The sequence below is a fragment of the Elephantulus edwardii genome, unplaced genomic scaffold (genome assembly GCF_000299155.1).
Source record: "Elephantulus edwardii isolate Elephantulus edwardi_28Jun2011 unplaced genomic scaffold, EleEdw1.0 scaffold00068, whole genome shotgun sequence".
In the NCBI taxonomy this organism is placed as follows: domain Eukaryota; kingdom Metazoa; phylum Chordata; class Mammalia; order Macroscelidea; family Macroscelididae; genus Elephantulus; species Elephantulus edwardii.
In genome coordinates this window covers 6332854-6352727 of record NW_006399818.1, presented here as the reverse complement: position 1 = coordinate 6352727, position 19874 = coordinate 6332854, and the positions used below count along the sequence as shown (strand labels likewise).

General features: G+C 38.4%; 1 protein-coding gene across 6 annotated transcripts in view; it reads right to left on the bottom strand.

The window, feature by feature from the left end:
* APAF1 (apoptotic peptidase activating factor 1) overlaps positions 1 to 19874 on the bottom strand; it is a 128024-nt gene that overhangs the window by 45418 nt on the left and 62732 nt on the right. For 5 of the 6 annotated variants that reach the window (XM_006888505.1, XM_006888503.1, XM_006888504.1 and 2 more), the window contains exons 15-16: positions 16025 to 16150; positions 3529 to 3690 (exon numbers count right to left, since the gene is read on the bottom strand). The exons of the other annotated variant lie outside the window; for it this stretch is intronic. In XM_006888505.1, the coding sequence (XP_006888567.1) occupies positions 3529 to 3690; positions 16025 to 16150 (288 nt within the window). The remainder of the gene's footprint in view (positions 1 to 3528; positions 3691 to 16024; positions 16151 to 19874) is intronic. 6 annotated transcript variants of the gene reach the window in all.

The window sequence follows — 19874 nt, the reverse complement described above, 5'->3', positions numbered from 1 at the left end:
TAAACAATATTAGTCTTGAATCAGTTTTTAATAAATGGAAATTTATCACAGATGGTCTTTTAAGATGGCCCAAACAGAAACAAAACCTTTGTGAATAAACGAATAAACGAAATAAACCTAACAGAATAAGTTCTCTCTAACACTCATTTATTCAAAAGATAAAATGCATACTTATAAATGAAGATGATGAAAACAATATAGACTAGAGGCTTGCTAAAATGAAATTAGCTCAATCATTCTCATTTCTTTCCAGAGTTACCAAATTACTCCACTACAATTATTTTCCCATTTTTAAATTTTTTTTAAAAAGCTATTTTTGAGTATTTCAAGACTTGAATTGCTGAGAGATTTTTTAAATGCACTCTTTTGAAATTTATCCCAAATGATAAGAACATCTGCACCTTAAAAAAAAAAAAAAAGAACATCTGCACCATTACAGAGTATATCAATTTATGGCCAAATCACAGTCTTTAGGAAGGAGAGGGGGGGAAAGTTTCTGGCGGGATCCATAAAGGCATTTAACACAAGTAAAGGCCTGCAAGTATGCACATATGGTAAGCAGTGGAGGATTTGCCAGGGGAAGGGGCAAGCAAAGGACAAGTAGTCATAGTTAAAATGCTTTCCCAGACAGGCCATTCCTAAAAATTATGACTAAGAAAATGGCAAAAACATGGAATGGAAAGTTGTCTCAATTATTTGAGCAGAAAAAGAAAAGACTTAACTAAAAAGAGGGGTAGACCATTAACAAAAAAAGAGAAGAAAAGGAGGATGGAGAGATCATAGAGTAAGAAACAGGAATCAGCATGGAGGGAAGGTTGATCTCAGGTAGCTATTTCAATACTGAACAGGAAGCTGTTCTATAGACTCTTAAAACTGGAAGGCATTTCATGCAATACAGAATTATTTTTCTCTCTTTTAAAAAACAGGTTTTTAGAAATCTTCAAATACTGCAAAAGCAATGGCTCCTTTTCTTTCTCATACACTTTAACAGAATTAAAAACAAGAGCTTGTGTTTTCCCTCTTCATTTCCTGCTAAAGAGGTACATACTCCTATACTTAATACTCCTAAACTCTCACCCCAGTAACAATAGCAAAATTCAACAGAGTAGCAAACAGCAAATGCTGGCGACGTTATGGAATAACTGGAACTCTTATTCAATGTTTGTGGAAGTGAAAATGGTGCAACCACCACTACGGAAGGCAGTATGGTGCTTTCTCAAAAAAGTTGGAAACAGAAATACCATTTCACCCAACAATTCTACTACTTGGGTATATACCCTAAAGAAACCAGAACTGCCACCCAAGCAGATATATGCACACCATATTTATCGTGGCTTAGTTCACAATAGCAAAGGGATGGAAACAACCCAAGTGCCCATCAACAAACGAATGGATAGAGAAGCTGTGGTATATTCACACAATGGAATACTATGCTGCATTGAAAAACAAGGAACTCATGAAATATTATTCAAAATGGGTGACCCTGCAGGACATTATGCTGAGTGAAATATCTCAGTCACAAAAGGACAAACACTGCATAATGTCACTGCTATAAAAAAGGACTGACATGGGGGTTGGAGGGAAACTAAGAGGGGATAAATTATGTACACTGCCTGGAAAGAGATGAAGAGAAGAACTGCTTAAAAGGAATATGTGATTAGGTATTACTTGTATGATAACAGTACAGAATAAGAGCTGCATAGTAAAGTGGACTGAGGTGGGGGTAGGGAATTGAACAACAATGAATGTTTTTTTTCTCCCCAAAGAGAAAAGCAAACTGGGTGGTAGGGAGGAAAATGTGCAACAATGAATGAATGGAAATACAAGTCTCTATAAACTTTCATTAAAATCTCAATTTAAAAAAAAACAAAACTCATTGCCGTCAAGTGAGAACCAACTCATAGCTGACCCTCCAGCGGGTTTTCAGGGGCTGTAAATCACATGAGAGAAGACTGCCCTTCTTTCTTCTGTGGAACCACTGGGTTAGCAGCACAACTACCTGCAGACTACGTCCCCAGAGCTCCACATATGCAAGGGTCATAGCTAACAGATAAACAACAATCGCATACACAGAACCTCCATGAGTTTACTATAAATACGTATTTTTGATGTTCTTTAAAATAGTAATATTCCTGATTCAAGTCTTTTAAAAATTACTATTAGAACAGAGTGTCATTGAACCATGAATAAGAAGACCTGGCTAGCCCTCCCAGGCACAGTGTAACAGTGCAAAGTGGTTTGGCTCCTCTGAACCTCAGTTTCATCTTGTCATCCTAAGACTAATGCAATTCTGCTATGTCCCTTAAATTTGGATAGTAAAAGAAAATGCATGTGAAAGTATACTGAAAACCACAAATGGAAGTCATTATTGTTGTTTTTGTGTATGGTCAAGTCAGAACCGACTCATAGCTGACCTTCCAATAGGTTTTCAGAGGCAGTTAATGGCATGGAAGGAGACTGCCCATCTTAGACTAAAAATAAACCTCAAACTCACTGCCCCTGAGTCTGAAGTGATTAAAATAGCTAAACTTCCAGCAGGTTTCCAGAGGCTATAATCACAGGGGAGTAGAATGCTCAACTTTCTCCTGCAGAGCAGCTGGTGAACTGGAGCTCCACACCTTTGGGCTGGTAGCACAGCTCTGTACTCATTACAGCCACCAGTGTTCCCTGCATTATTAGTTTGTAGTTGTACGCAGTGGAGTCAGAACTGACCTACAGCTGACCCTCCAGTGGTTTTCAGAGGCAGTAAATCCCCAGGAGAATGTCCAACCTTCTCTGGCAGGTTGGGAGGGAAGAGGCATTTCTTTGTCATTAACATTAATGAATATCTTCCTTTATGACTTCAAAAAAATCTCCCAATCCTTATTGTTTTTGTTAAGTACCTCTGAGTCTGAACCAACTCTTAGCCGACCCTCCAGTGGGTTTTCAGAGGCTGTAAACTGCACGGGAGGAGACTGTTCATCTTTCTCCTATGAAGCAGCTGGTAGATCCAAACTGTGTGCCTTTGAGCTGGCAGCACAACTCTTTACCACTACTACCAGAGCTCTGAGAATCCTGGGTAGTCACTGATTCTATCAGTTACCAACTCACAAAATTTTAAGGAATAAAAGCACTCTGAAAAGAAATGAAATGAAAAGGAAAAATCACCCAACCCAATGGGTTTCAAACTGTTAAAAGAAAAAAAACCAAAACATCAGTCATGAGATGTGTATATATAAAAAAGTATTTCATATTTAAATATTTCAGAAACATTGAATCAAACAATGAAAAAAAATATTTTTTATTGTGAGACTTTCTGGAGTCTTTACTGCATTATTATGTATTTCCCAAATCTTTGTTTAAAACAAAAGACTTTTTCCTGAAAACTTACAAATATCTCGTGGGGCCTAGTTCCAAAAAACTGTGTGTTATCAAAAACTTGCCCAAATCATACAGCTAGACACTCACTATAAAATGCAAAAATCAAGAGAAGTTTTCATTCTCTTTAAGTTGGAGCAAGTTTGAGGTGTTAACAACATCCGTACTTACAAAGATTCTGTTTTTGGCTGCCACCATGATTCTGGTACCGTCAGCAAACCAGGAACAACACTTCACTATTACTTCCATGTCATCTTGAGACTCCTCTGAATTCAGGAAGCACTGCTTCACATTAATGCTTCTTCTCTCATTTGCGGATTTCACATCCCAAAGCTTCAAATAAAAATAATAAGGGTTTGTTGGGTTTTTTTGGGTTTGTTTTTTTTTTTAGTTTTGTCTTATTTTCATTTTGCATGATACCTCTACAACTGCACCTACATTAAATGTTATGCAGATTAATTTTACCCAACAAATTATTATTACCTATTCTTGGCTGCTTATTGACTTTTATTAAAGTATACCATTTTCATCATCTTCCTAAAAAGAAAAAATTTAAAAGCACTGCCCAAAATGCAGGATGTAAAATCAAATACAATATGAATGAGCCTTGAAGGGACAGCAAAGAGAGTTAAGATTAAGCCTTAATACTAAGGACTTGCTATGAAAGGAAGGTTTAAGATGAGCTAAAGAGATCTATAATTTACCACTGCTGCCCTCTGCTGTGCTGACCACATGTCAGCTTAACAGCTAGTGTATGCAGAGCAGAATTAAAGAATTATATCCTAGCACAGTACCCAGAGACATAAAGACCTTCCTGAAAATACAAAATAGCAGAAGCAAAACCCTCTAGATATTTGGTGGGACTCAAAAGCCAACTGAATCCTAAGGAATGGGATACAATATACCCCAAACCTCACTCACTTAGCAGGGTCACTCAAACAGCATGAAAGACACAGGCCTTTCAGAAACCTTCACTCTTCTGGATGTTGCGCAATGTCCCCATTTCAAGGTGTGCTGATTGCTGTCATGCCAGACCAAGGCTTAGCCAAAAACCAAAAAAAAAATGTTTCTCAGGTTTTACTCACTTTTCCAAGCACTGCACTCAGATTAAACCAGACTCGTTTTGCTAGCCTCGTTTAAAAATCTCTCTTGAGTTTAGAGAAAATATTATCCACACTACGAAATATGGCCAGAATCATAACCTTTCCACTGCAATAATGGTGGATACACTAGATAAAGTGAAAGAGACAGCAGGCACAAAACCAGCCTTCCCCAACGCTCAGGCAAAACAAAAACCCAGCATTTCTAATGCTAACGGCTTCAGCTTCACTCACATCAACACAATAGCTGTTTCTCTCAATGTGAAAACAAAACAACCAAACCTGAATTTCAGAAAGAGAAAGACAATGAACAGTACCTAATCTCATTATATCTGCTTAAACTGCTTCCTCCACTCATGGACCCAGTGAAGCCCTGGCTTCAGGTTCTAATGTAGCAGTGATGAAATCTCACATACTCAGGAACCAAGTAAACTGATATAAGAGTTATATTTTAAGCACTTCATTGCTCTATATCTAGAGCTCATGGGCACCTATACGGCAAATGGCAATTTTTAAATAAAATTTGCATTTAAAAACAGCTATCACTGAAGCCTGAAAAACAGATTATGATAAATGTGGTAATCCACAAAATGTTTCAAAAATCTGAGCCCCTTTGGGCAGAAAAGAATTTTACAGGACTTCACCCACTCAGGAGGTCAACTCCTCAGGAGGCTCTGACCTTGACATGCTGTTATTCAGCATCATTTCTGCAGGACCTCGGCTTACTACATGTCACTGTATCAGTGGAAACCAGACAAGTACACAGGCTTAACAGCACTGTGGGAAACCAGCCACAAACACTGGCAGTTCTCACCAAGAGTGCAATAAAGTCTGTCCCCTGCTGCTAGTGCTCTGCCTCTGTGTCGTACAATCACATTTTGATACTTAGACTTGAGTATAAAAGTCAAAACCCTGTCCCAGACAAATGAAGACTTGGAGAAATTTTTCTGAGTTGATCTGAATAGTCTTAAATCTGATTTGAAGGGAACAGAGCAAGGCTTTAGCATCTTGAACACATCTATAAAACACTATTCTCGTCACTTTTAGGATATATCATTTAATCAGATATACATATTGCCCTCCTGAAGCTTACAAATCAGTAAACGCAGCAAGAAAGACACAAATGACTCTGATACAAGACGTGAAATGAGTGAGATGAGAGGAAAAGATGGAGCACTGTGGGAATGCTGCACTCAGGCTGCATGCTTGAAAGAACACCGTACGACTGAGGTAATCCCTTTACACTCTAAAGATAAGACTAAGACCAACTTCAGACCTGCAGGACTTCAACAGCAAACCGCAGGAGAAACTGTCTAGGGCCTCGAGTTCTAAGGTAAGGGAACATATAAGCTAAAATGCTGAATATGAAAGCAAAGACAGCAAAACTAGTTCTATCTGGCTGATGTAACCCGACTCACACCATAAAATTTCTAGTAGGCTTATAGAGTGTTGACACTTTTTGAAGGTGGGACTAAATAAGAGGGAATGACAGTAGTCCACGAAAATCTCCCTTACCTCCATGCACAGTCAGGTTCTGCTATGTGCCTGCCCTCGATGGAGAAAAGAAACTGACTCCATACCCAACACCGTTGAGTATTGAGATGAGTACTACCACAGTCAAAATAGAGAAATTAAAAGAAAGCCTGTTTGGTTTTTTTTTCTTAAGATTTAATGTACATTTATTCTTAACACGTGGAACATATAGTATAAAGATTTCATACTGAATAAATGATATTCATTAAGCCAAGAAAGGAAAAAAAGGAGGAATTTACATCAAGTTTTAGCTACATTGTTTGAAATACAAATATGCAGATTTTATCACTGAAAAAATCTCAATTGTGTTTCTTCATCAGGAACTTCAACCGAACCTAAAACTTTTTCACACCTCGATTAGAAAGAAAATAAAAGAAAGCCTGTTTTAAAACTAAATATATCTACATACATTGCTAGACACAGTCCATGAACTTGCCAGACTTATACCCTATAGGAAGAAGACTGAAAATTCTTCTCAAAACACATCTTGAGAGCCAGATCTAGACAAAACACCTAAAGAGTCTGATATAAGGAGTTCACTCTGAAAACTTCATCGTCAAATAACATGATCAGAAAATGACAATAAACAAGTTTACAATTCCCAATCAACGTTTTGGTGCTGCAAACTTGATAAGGGGCAAAAAGTCACGGATGAGACAGCTGAGAAATATTTCTAACACATATAGAAAACAAGTTTAAAAAATACTATATACATAAATTTCTCTCTCGTTGTCAAGTTAGAACCAACTCATAGGTTACTCTCCACTGGGTTTCTAAATCTGTAAAATCACACAGGATGTGATACCCCTCTTTACTTTGTAGAACTGCTGACGGTTCCTACATATGATACAAGGGAATGCATAGTAAGAATAGGTATTTAAACTATATACTTCTTGAAAATATGAAAGCAAAAAACTAAAAACATAGGAGCAAGGTTAGAAAATGATGTTAAAGAATTCTTCCAGAAAGTAAAGTAAGCAGACAAAGAGCAGGATAAAGGAGGGGAAAGCAAAAAACATGATTTAATTTTTTAAAAAAAAAAGTAAAAATTAAATCATTCAGGTAAATCACCACAAAGTATTTCCATTTCCAAAACAAAAATAACCACAAGATGCCAAGTACAATAAAAAAGAAACAAAGGTATATTAGGAGGCAGGGGAAGAATTACATATTCAAGTTAGAAGAAAACACTTTTAGACAAGGTCTCAAAAATTGACTTACTAGATATACTTTCTTAGGAAATCAGAGGAAATGCCACATAAAGCTGAAAGAGTAAGAGAAAAGGATAAGAAATCCATTAAGCAGGAGTTAAGAAAAAATGAAAAGCAATTCCCAGGATGAAGTAAAGGAGATCATGGAAGGTACCTGGACATGAAAAGGGCAGCACCTATCAGAACAGAACAAGACAAAGGCTCCAACACAAAGTAATTGCCCAGCAAATACATTTATCAGACACATGGTTAAGTTTGAATAAGAAGAGGCTTAGACAAACAACAATCTGAAGATGACTTAGTAATCACTGGGGGAAATGAAGCAAATAAAAACAACACTGTAAATAACAAAAAAAAAGTTTCATGAAAAAGGGAAAAGACTAACTCATTATGCTGCATGGTGCAACTGTGACAAATCACAATAATGCAAACTACACGCTGATCTAATTAAAACTAAAAAATCTGTCGACCTCAAAAAAGTGAATCAGTTTGGGGAAGAAAAATAGTCTAGAACACAGTAAGTTTGAAACATAATATGTTATTTAGGGAACAACCGTTAGGGGTCATTAGACGGGCAGGACATACGCATGTAAGAGAAATCAGGGCTGAAGATGATACATCCCCTAACAGTCCCTCATGTGAGCTGAAACCCTGAGACCACATGAATTAGGATGGAGATACCAGTCAATATTAGAGGTTAGAAGAAAACATATTTTCATATGCTTGGAGAAGAGTCAAAGCATTAGAGAGAAAAGGGGTAAAATAATAAAACAGTAACACCAATGAGAAGAGTTTCAAAATGGAAAGAGGTGGTCAGTGAGAGTTTGAAAACTGGTAACAAAACAAAAAGGATAGTAAATTGGAAAAGAAAATAATCTATAGATTTGACACTAACCCAACAGTTACTATACTCTAAAACCACCACCAAAACTAGAAACTGAAAATTAGATTTATTTTCTTCCAGAAAGATAGAAAGCAGGCAAAATAAATAATGAAGGTACTCCATTCATGGATCTGAACAAATGACAGATAACACTATGAAGAATGGGAAGTTTAGAACACTTAATTGTGTACATGAACCACCTCTACACAGACCAGACGCAGTTGTTCTAAAAGAACAATGTAGTATGGAATGAGTTCCAATCATAGGTGTATCTACCCACCATACTTACTCAGTCTGGATGCTAAGCAAACAATCTGAGAAGCTGAACTATATAAAAAAACAAAGCAGTAGGACTGGAAGAAGACGCATCAGGCAACATGCAGATGACACAACTTTGCTTGCTAAAAGGGAATATTATTTGAAGCAGTTAATAATGAAGACTAAAGACAAGTCTTCAGTTGTTCATTATGATTCGAGCACGACTCACAGCGACCCCATGAACCAAAGACCTGAAGCCCCTCTACAACCATCGTCATTTACCAAAGTTCATAGAGTTTCTGGGGGCATGTGGTTTCAGTATAGACTGCAACTCTATACAATGAAAAGAAAAAAAAAAGGCTCCCAAGTGGACCAGTAAGCAATATGGTTATGTAGAGAAGAGATTCCAATTATCAAGGATTTGATTTCACTTGGATGCACAATCAATACCCACTGAAGCAGCAATCAAGACATCAAACACGACATTTCTTTGGGCAAATCTGCTAATAAAAGATGCCCCTGATGTGTTTAAAAAGCTCAGATGTCACTTTGATTGTCAAGGTGCATGTGACCCAAGCCATGAGATTTTCAATTGCTTTGTAAGTATTCAAAAGCTGGACAATAAGGAAAATGAAATAAGAATTGATGCCTTTGAATTGTAGTGTTAGTGAGGAGTATTAAATACTTTGCTGAGTGCCAAAACAATCATGAAGCCAGTCTTGATAGGAGTACACACAGAATGCTCCTTGGGAGCAAGGTTGGTGAGACTTCACCTCACACATAAAAGGGACCAGGTTCTGGAGAAGGAGCTCATGCTTGATAAACTAGAGGCTCAGTGAAAGGTTTTCCACAAGGTAGACCATCACAGTGATGGCAGCAGTGGACTCCCACATAGCAGCAACTGTGAGGATACAGCAGAACGGGGCAGTGTTTCACTTTGCTGTACACAGACAGGATGACAGACAGGATCATCCTAAATCAGAACTGACTCAACAGCATTTAACAACAATAGTGTAGTCAAAAATGGAGGGAACAGAGAGGACTAAAGAAGTCTAGTCAGAAAGACAGAAACAGGATGGCTACGTGAAAGAATAATTTAAAAAGACTCAAAGGCTTTGGGGACTGGTTTTATAAAGCTTATTTTCAAGTAACAGGAAATGATCTGTTGTTGTTGTCATCTAAGACTCACAGCAGCCCCCTATATACAATAGTTCTGAACTTTGCTCTATCCTGAGCCAATCTTATTGTCTCTGACACACCCTGTGTCGATCCATCTCACTTGAGGTTTTCCTCTCCTCTGTCCCTCCACAATTCCAAGAACTATGTCCTCCTTCAGGGACTGGTCCTTCCAGGCACATGCCACAGTATGCAAGATGGAGCTTCAGAATCCTTGCCTCCACGGAGTAGCTTGCTTTCACACTCTTCAGGACAAACCTGTTTGTTCTCTTAGCAGTACATGGTATGTTCAATACTATCCTATATATAGCACCACAACTCAAAGGCATCAATTCTTCTGTCATCTCTGGTCACTGTCCAGTTCTCTAAAGCATAATGAGTAATTGCAAAGACCATGGACTGAATCAAGTGTACTTTAGTCTCCAGATTCAAATTGTTGCTCTTCAGCACTTTTGAGAAGTCCCTGACAGCAGCTTGGTTTCTTGTCTGCTGGTTCCAAGAGTGTTGACTGTGGAGTAAAGCAAGCCAAAACTGTTAACAACCTCTTCTCTAACATGACGCTGCCAAGTGACCCAGTGGTAAGAATCTTTGTCTTCTAAGGTTCAATCCATATTGAAAACTACAGTCTTTGACTTTCTCCTGCAAACGCATCAAATCCTCACAGCTTCTGTGAGCAAGGTTGTGTCATCTGAATAAAGTAGGCTGTTGATAAGTCTTCCTTCAATTCTGATGTTACATTACTCCTCATAAAGCCCAGCCTCCTGAATGATGTGTTCCATATATAGATTAAAAAAGTATGGAGACAGGATGTGTTCCTGACACACTCCGTTCCTGATTTTGAATCATGCAATGTTTCCCTGATCTGTTCTGATGACTGCTTCCTGGGTCTTAATATAGGTTTCACATGAGCACAATCAAGTGTTCTGCCATTCCTATTCTTAAGTTTAGCCACAAATTTGCTGTGATCCACACAGTCAAAACCTTTGTACAGTCTATAAAGCACAGACATTTCTCTGGTACTCTTTCCTCTCTACCAAGATCCAACTGATACTGGCAATGATACCTCTGGTGCCCAACCTCTTCTAAACCTGGCCTGCACATCTGCCAGTTTCCTGTTGATGTACTGTTCTAATTGTTTTGGATAATCTTAAGCAGGATTTTGCTTATGTATGATATTAGTGATATTTTTTATCATTTCCACACTCTTATCAGGTCACTCTTTTTTGGCATGGGGATAAATATGTATCTCTTCCAGTCAGTTGGCTAGGCAGTTGTCTCCAGACTTCTAGGCACAACTTAGTAAGCACACCCAGGGCAGCATCCATCTGTTGAAATATGTCAATTGCTATAACATCAATTCCTAGAGCCTTGTTCTTTGCCAACTCCTTCAGAGCAGTTTGAACTTCCTCCTCCATCACTATTGCCTCTTGATCATGTGCTTTTTCATTAAATTCTTCTGTGTCAGCCAATTCTTACTGGTACAGCGACTCCGTGTCCTCTTCCATCTTTTAATACTTTCTGGATCATTCACTATTCTGCCCATAACATCCTTAAGTACTGCAACTTGAGGCTTGAATTAGTTCAGTTTTTTCAGCTTAGGCAATGCCAAGCAAGTTTGGCCTTTTGGTTTTGGGACTCCTGCTCTTTGCACATTTCATTACAATACTTTGCTTTGTCTTCCCAAGCTGCCCTTTGAAATCTTATGTTTAGCTCCTTAACTTCCTGATTACTTCTCTTTACTCTGGCTTCTCGGTACTCTAGAACAATACTGAGTCTCTACTGAGATCCATCACAGTCTTTTCTTCCCCCTGTCTTTGCAATAACCTCTTGCTTTCTTCACGAATGATACTCTAAATATCCTCCCAAAGCTCATCTGGTCTTTGCTCATTAGTGTTCAAGGTCTCAAAACTGTTCCAGAGGTGATTTTTAAGTTTCGGTGGAATAAACCCAAGGTCAAATTTTGGTTCTTGTGGATTTGATTTCATTATCTTAGCTTTAGTTTCACTTGCATATGAGTAGTTAGTTGATGGTCTGTTCCACTATAAGCACCTGTCCTTGTTTTCACAGCTGATCTTTAGCTTCCTCAGAAATTCTTTACACAGATGTTGTCAATCTGACTTCTGCGTGTACCATCAGGTGAAGTCCATGTGCATAGTCACAGTTTGTTTCTTTTTTTTTATTTTTTTTATGTTTCCTATAAAAAAGTAGATTGTACAAAATTCTATCATTATATTAAAAAAAGTTAAAGATATGAAGAGGAAATAATGAATGAATCAAAGTCCCAAGAAGAAAAGGAAATAAAACAGTTGAAAAGCTCAACAGTTGAAAAAAAAGTGGAGACTTTTAGGAGCTGAGATTAAAAAAAAAGGGGGAGAGAGCCAAAAAAATTGGACTTTTTACAGCAACTGGTAGGCGGCTTATGGAAGTAAAATCTTACTGAAGATTATCCAAAAATTCCTGGAACAGAACATTGAAAGGGAACTGCCAGAAATTCAACCAGATGCAAAAGAGACTATGGAACAAGAGATATCACCACTAGTGTCACAGAGATTTTGGATGAAAACAGAGCATACAAGACGTTTGTGTTTTATAACCATGAAAAGGCATTTGACTATATGGATAACAAAGTCTGGATAATACTGAGAAGAATGAGAATTTCAGAACATTTAATTGTGCTTGTACAAAATTTATACTTAGGCCAAGTAGTGGGTGTCCAAACAGAACAAAGGGACACTGCATGATTTAATATTAAGAAAGGTGTGCTTCAGGGATATATCTCCATTCAAATAATTCAAGAAGCTGGACTATTTGAAGAAGAACGTGGCGTGAGGATTGAAGGAAGACTCACCAAGTGTTGCATTACACAGATACTACACAGATGATACAACCTTGCTTGTAGAAAGTGAAGAAGACTTGAGACATTTACTACAAAACATCAAAGACTATAGCCATCAATAGGTATTAAATCTCAACATTAAAAAAGCAAAAATCTTCACTAGTGGGCCAAGAGGCAATATCATAATAAAATTCAAACTCACGGCTGTTTAGTCAGAATCAACTTATAGCTGACTCTTCTGCAGGTTTTCAGAGGCTGTAAATCCCAAGGGAAGAGACTGTCCATCTTTTTTCCCAAGGAGTAGCTGGCGTATGTAGGCCACAAGAAAAGTTACAAACTATTTCATTTTACTTGAATATACAATAAGACCTATGGCAGCAGGAGTCAAGAAATCAAAAGATGTGCTGCCCTGGGAAAATCTGCTGCCAAGATCTTAAGCAACTGCTCAGAGTAAGGATGTCTGTTTAAAGACTAAAGGGCACCTGATCCAAGCCATGGCATTTTCAGTTACTTTGTATGCATCTGAAAGTTAGACTATGAATAAGGTGACAGAAGAATTGTGGTGTTAGTGAAGACTATGGGACAGCCTATGGACTGCCAGAGGAACAGACAAGTCTGTCTTGAGGGATATGTAACCAGGTTGCCCCTGAGAGTCAAAGAAAGTGAAACTCAGTCTTGCCATGTTGTCAGGAGGGGCCAGGGTTTGGAAGACGCCATGCTGGGAGTGGGGAGCATCAGCAAAAGACAGTAAGAGCCTTAACAAAACAGACTGTCACAATGACTGCAATCATGGGCAGCCTGAGCTTGTCAGAGGTTGTGAGGATGGTGCAAGAGGACACAAAATTCCAATCTGCTGTTCACAGAGTCACTATGAGTTATATTCAACTTGATGGCACATAACAACATGGCAGAAAGCTCAATCCTTGAAAAGATAGGAAGTCAAGTCAGCTCCATAAAAAGAATGGGGAGGCAGTGACAAATTGGGGCTTAAGACAGCAGAAAAGGTATGGAACAGGCACTACAGAGAAAATGAACTGAATATGAACAGAAGTAGAATTCAGCTGCAAAGACTTGAGTGCACTTGAGTACACAACATAAATTTGTAGTGTAACAGAGAAATGGTCTCATTTCGAACTTTCTGAACACCTTACAAGCTAATAAAGATAGAATAAGACTAGAAGAGAATCTTCCCAGAATTTGCAATTGGCAATGGAGGTAAGATGGAAAGAGAATGTCACTTGAGATAAGAAATGGCTTCTCCTAGCTGTGGTATATTCACACAATGGAATACTATGCTGCATTGAAAAACAAAGAACTCATGCAATATTATTCAAAATGGGTGGCCTTGGAGGACATTATGCTGAGTGAAATATCTCAGTCACAAAAGGACAAATACACATAGTGCCACTGCTGTAAAACAGGACTGACATCAGGGTTGGGATCAGACTGAGAAAAACTGGATAAATGATGTATACTGCATTAAAACAGATGAGAGAGAGAACGGTTTAAAAGCAATATATGATTGGGTGTTATGGTTATGACAAGAGTCCAGAATGAAGGCTAGATGGGGGGGGGCGGGGGGGGCACAGGGATTGTATAAAAATGAAAGAATTTTTCTTTTTCTTTTCAAAGAGAAGCATGAACTGGGGAGGAGGAGTGGGCAGAGAGAAAAGTGCAACAATGAATAAATGAAAATACAAAATCTCTGTAAACGTTCATTAAAACTAATAAAATAAAATTTAAAAAAAAAAAGGCTTCTCCTGAGATCCTTCACTCAGTAAAACCAAGAAGGCTCGCAGGACTGAAGGAAACCCTGAAAACAGGGTCATCTTATCCACTTGTGGGTCTGCAAAAGCTTTGATGGTACTGATTATCCTAGAGGAACAGGAAAACACTGACATCTGTAGGTAATTCAATACATCTGTAGGAAGTATGTCACAGAGGCTCCAATCTATTTACATGAACATTAAAGAATGTTCCCAGCATCTAATAGCAAAACAGTTAGCTAAATACTACAAAACAGAATCCTACCCAGAAAGAGTTCCTAAACATCCTAAAGCTATTTCAACAAAAATGAGTTATTCTCAGCAAAGAGAGATCAAACCAGGAGATCAGCATCAAGCAGTTTACCACAACTACCTCAAAAGTCATCTAGAAGCCGTAGCAAATCTCCTCTAAAGATTCTAAGAAGCAAATCATTGCCCAGAAGGCTGCCAAGTTTTTTCCTGTATAACTTATACATCTAGAAAATGTATTCAGTGCATGGCTTGGGTACAGTACTGTATGATGAACTTCAGAGAAAAATAAAACACAAAGTATCAAGGTCTGCACATCATAAACCTATATATACTCAACCTTATCAAAGAAAGGGAAGATAGATGAAATGCCTGACTAGTACAATGCAATGACAAGTGAACTTTAATAGATATGCTAAGACAGATACACGGAGAGTGTGTGTGTGTGTGTGTGCTTGTGTGCTGAGAAACAACTGGATGTTACAAGAAAGCAACTTCTGAATAAGGTTTGATTAAAGTTTTGAAGATCAATAAAAAAAATACAGCAAAAATATTAGAGGGGTGGCCCAGTGGCAAAAAGCTGAGCTGCAATCCCGAAGGCATACAGTTCAAGGCTACCAGCTGCTCCGTGAGAGCAGGATGGGCAGTCTCCTCCCGAGCCATTAACTGTCTCTGAAAACCCGCCGGAGGGTCAGCTACGGGTCAGTTCCAACTCTATAGTACACCACCACCACAACAATGAAACATATATAAGGGCTAAAATAAGCACCAAATGCTACACTTCCAGAAAAATTAATTTATGAGCTTTAGAAGAAATAACTCTTGAGAACTCTTCTCAGGCCACTATGATTTAGAATCAATTCAACGGCAGCAGGTGAGAAAAGAAAAAAGCTAGACAGACAAGTAGGTGACAGAGTGAGAGAAGACCCAGTCACAGGTAAGAGTCTGAAAAGTCAGGGTTTAATACAATTATAAGGTATTATTTGTACTCCAGTTAAAAGTGACAAGATGAAAATGGAGTAAGAGTCTTCTAGTAGCTCTATGCTGGCATGAAGAAAGGTAGAGAGTACATCTCAGAAGGCTGCTATAATGTAAGAGGAGTCTGAGCTGTCATTATACCATAGAAAAGGAGAGAAAACTGGAGACCTAAAGACAAAGAAGTCAAAGACAGATTCAACTTAAGACTAAAAGGGGAAGAAAAGAGCCAACAAATAGGACACTAGAATGACAGATAATCGTAAAGATAGAAACAATAAAGAAATCGGGACTCATTTCATAGAATGCATAATGCTCAAAATTTAGGAATTCAAATTATATTAACTTTATTAAGTTTTAAAGCTATTCATAAACAATCATGATAAGCAATTCATGTTATACTAGATATTTTACTGTAAGTGGAAAGAAGAAACGCTTTCTAAAGAAATGTGAAAAATATATAAATCCATAACCAAATCAAAGACTTTTCCATTTAATTACAATCTATTTCCTTTTCTTTTTTAATTTTGATTGTTTTGTGTGTGTGTACCATCAAATCTGATCTGACTGGTACAGGAGGAGCTTGTCCCTCCTTCTCCAGAAGAGCACCTGGTGGATTCGAACCATGCGCCTCTGGGATTGCAGTGTCTATTTTCATTTAATGGTGTAAAATGACATACCTTTAATGTTCCATCAGCTGAACAACTGGCCAAAAGCTTATCATCTGGTGAAAATCTGCAATGATTGACTGAATTTGTGTGCCCAAATAAAGTATTTCGACATCCTTTTTGATTCAAATCCCAGAGCTATTTGAGAAAGACAAAAAAGATAAATTAAAAAAACATACTACTGAATGAGGGAAAGTTTCATTATCACAAACAATTCTTCCTTTCTTACTAAGCTTTTTACTGTTCCAACACATCCAATTCCTAGTAATAACACAGTGCCATGAAGTTAGGATTAAAGTAATGGGACATACCTTAGATCAGCATCTCCATCTACAAAGGTCCTCTAAGGCTAACCAGGCTTTTCGTCTGAGTACTAAGTAGCCAACTAAGTAATTATTGCTTTAGTTGATTGGTTTGGAAACATTATTTACTTAGCACCTAAAAGGAGCATACTCAACTCCTTACTTGGAGAAATGGTTACATCTGCAGCCTAATATGAGACTTTCCAATCCACTATTCCTCAAATTCCACAAGTCATTTCAGAAGCAGCCCAGTGAGGGCGCTCTCTCCCTACAGCAACTTCTTCATTTCTTGTGCTGTGTTTCTATATTTCCTGACTACTTTAACCACACGGAATTCTTGTTCTCCACTGGAACGGCTACCCACCTGGTCACCCCACCTACAGACCCCAGGACCCCTCAAGTGTGCAAATGGCAGGTCTCACGGTGTCCAGTGAAATCTGAGTCCAATATTACCTACTTTCTCACCCAGTCAGAAACCCCCTGATGGACAGCCCCTCGCCTGCAGCCCTGCTAGTTATATACCAGTGGTGAGGGGGAGTCTTCTATGCAGGTTAATGATCTGGAGTCTTGGCATCCAGTCTTTTTTTCATGCTCTCTCTTTTGACATTATTTATAGTCAAGACTCAGGAGAGGGGTAGGATGGAAAGGAGTCAAAAAAATGGAGCTTAGCAAGGAGACATACACTTCCTCAAAGCTTACCTTACTTTATTTAGAGTGACTTAAGGAGATTTTTTAACTACTGTCCTAAATGCAAAATGATAGATAACAAAATTTGGTGAAAATAAAAAATTTGATACATGAAGAGTAAGTATAATAGGTAATGTAAATTAGCCAATTTTATAAACTGTTGTTATCCAATCCTAAAAATGTTTCTTTTCAAAATTCCCTAATGTGGTATTAGGATTGGAGGAAAACTCATCAATAACCTGCATTATGCAAATGATGACACAACCTTGCTTGCTGAAACTGATGCGAGCCTAATGTGCTTGCTGCAGAAGGTCAAGGACTGCAGCCTTTAATATGGATTGAAGCTCAACATCAAGAAAACAAAGATTCTTACCACTGGGTCAATTGGCAGTATCGTGACAGATGGAGAAGAGATTGAGATTGTTAATTTCAGTTTGCTTGGTTGTTCAAAAATCAACACTGTAGGCACCAGCAGTAAGAAAATCAAAAGATGAATTGCACTGGGAAGGTGTGCTGTGAGGGACCTCTCTAGAATGCTGTAAAGCAATCATCAGTCTAGAAACTAAAGCATGCCTGATCCAGACCATGGTCTTCACAATTACCTGCTATTCATTAGAGAGCTGGACAATGACCAAGGATGACAAAAGAATGGATGCCTTTGAGTTTTGGTGCTGGAGAAGAGTTTTGAACATACTATGGACCGCTAGGAGAACAAATCTATCCTGGAGAGAGTGAAACAAGCTGCTCCTTGGAGGCAAGAATTTTGAGACTCTGTCTCACATACTTTGGTCATGTAGCCAGGAAGGGCTAGTCTTTGGAGGAGGACATCATGCTTAGAAAGGTTGAAGGACAGCACAGGAGAGCAAGGCCCCAGATGAGATGAACGGACACAATAACCAGGGTAATGAGGGTAGGTGTGTCAGAGATAGAAAGACTGGCTCAGGGTAAAGCATCATTCATAGCTATTGTACATAGGGTTGCTATGAGTTACCAACAACGGCACAGAACAACATCGATAATGCAAACCTTAAATCTACAAACTGGGCTAACGTTATAGTATTATAATTCAAAATATAAAAAGATAGCATTTATATATAAATGGATTTGGCAAAAAATATAAGAAAAGCAAGTTAAACAATACTGTACAGAAGAAACTGACCAATTCCACAATGTATGGTACTTCACAAGGCAAATTTACTTCCCTAATAAAGTGATACTATTTAAAAAAGGTATAGCAGGGAAATTTGATCAAGTAAGAGATCTTTTTTTATTATTATTTTTTTGTGTGTGAGTGTACCATCAAATCAGATCTGACTGGTACAGGAGGAGATTGTCCCTCCTTTTCCCGGCAGAGCATCTGGTGGATTCGAACCGTGTGCCTCTGGGATTGTAGTTGCAGCTCCTTGCCACTAGGCCACCAGAGCTCCCCTCAAGTAAGAGATATTTTATTTACTGTAACAACCAGCTCTAATTTCTGTGATATACAGATATATAACAATAATAACCAGCTCTGATTTCTTTAGAGGGTTGTAGATAGATAGACAGACAGACAGATAGATATAGATGGAGATACACACACACATTCCCCCCCATAGCAGCAGAATTTTTAGATTAAATGGTATTTATATTTCCAACTTCCTAAGGAAGCACTAAACCATTTTACATAGTGATTTCCCCATTTTATAGTCCCACCAGGAGTATATATAGAAAGAGTTCCATACCTTCATCAGCATTTGATGTTTGCTGTTTTATGTAACTTTACTATTACTGTCAGAGTCAGAACTTGAGATGGGTTGTTTTAATGTGCACTTCCCTAATAGCTAATAATCTTGAGCATTCTTTATGTGTTTGTGGTCATCTTAATGTCTTCTTTGGTGAAGTACCTTTTTACATCCTCTATTTCTTTTGTCATTGGGCTGTCTTTTTCTTGATGAAGTATTATAAACTTATATTAGGGACTTATATTAGGAAGAGCAATGTTGTCACTCTCGAGACTAAGGTGAGCCTGATACAGACCATGGTCTTAGCAATCGCTTGCTATGCGTCAGAGAGTCAGATAATGACTAGGAAGGATAGAAAGAGAATTGATGCCTTTGAGCTGTGGTGTTGGAAAAGAATATTTAATATATCATGGACTGCTAAGAAAACGAACAGGTTCATCATAGAGAGGATTAAACCAGGCTGCTCCTTGGAGACAAAGATTCTGAAGTTTCATCTGACATACTTTGAACATGTTGCAAGGAGGGACCAGTCCTTGGAGAAGGACGTCACGCTTGGGAGGATGAGGGACAGCACAGGAGAGGAAGACCCTCTATGAGGTGGACTGATTCAGTGACTGGGGTAACGGGGATAGATATGTCAGACACAGTGACACTGGCACAGGATAGAGAAGGGTTTAGGGCTGTTGTACATGGAGTCGCTATGAGTCGCAGGCCCATAACAACAACAAAAACATTATAAATTTATATAGATTTCAGAACTAAAGTATCTTGTCAGATTGTCATCACCAAATGTATTTTCTTAGCTTGTATACTTCTTGGGGAAAATGCAGAGTGATTTTTGGAGACAAAGATGTTGAAGCTTGGTCTCACATACTTCGGGCATTGCTAGGATATGGCTATTACTTGGACAGAAACATCACGGGTGGAAAGGTGGAGGGTCAGCAAAAGAGAGGAAGATCCTCAATCAGGTGGACTGACACATTAACTGCTGCAATGAGATCTTGTATGTCAGGAAGTGGAGGATGGCACAGGACAGGACAGAGTTCAGATCTGGTGTTCACAGAGTCACAATGTGCAGTACTCTACTTGATGGCATCTGACAACAACAGTTTGTGCAGTCTTTTTATCCTTTCAGAGAAATCTTTTGAAAAA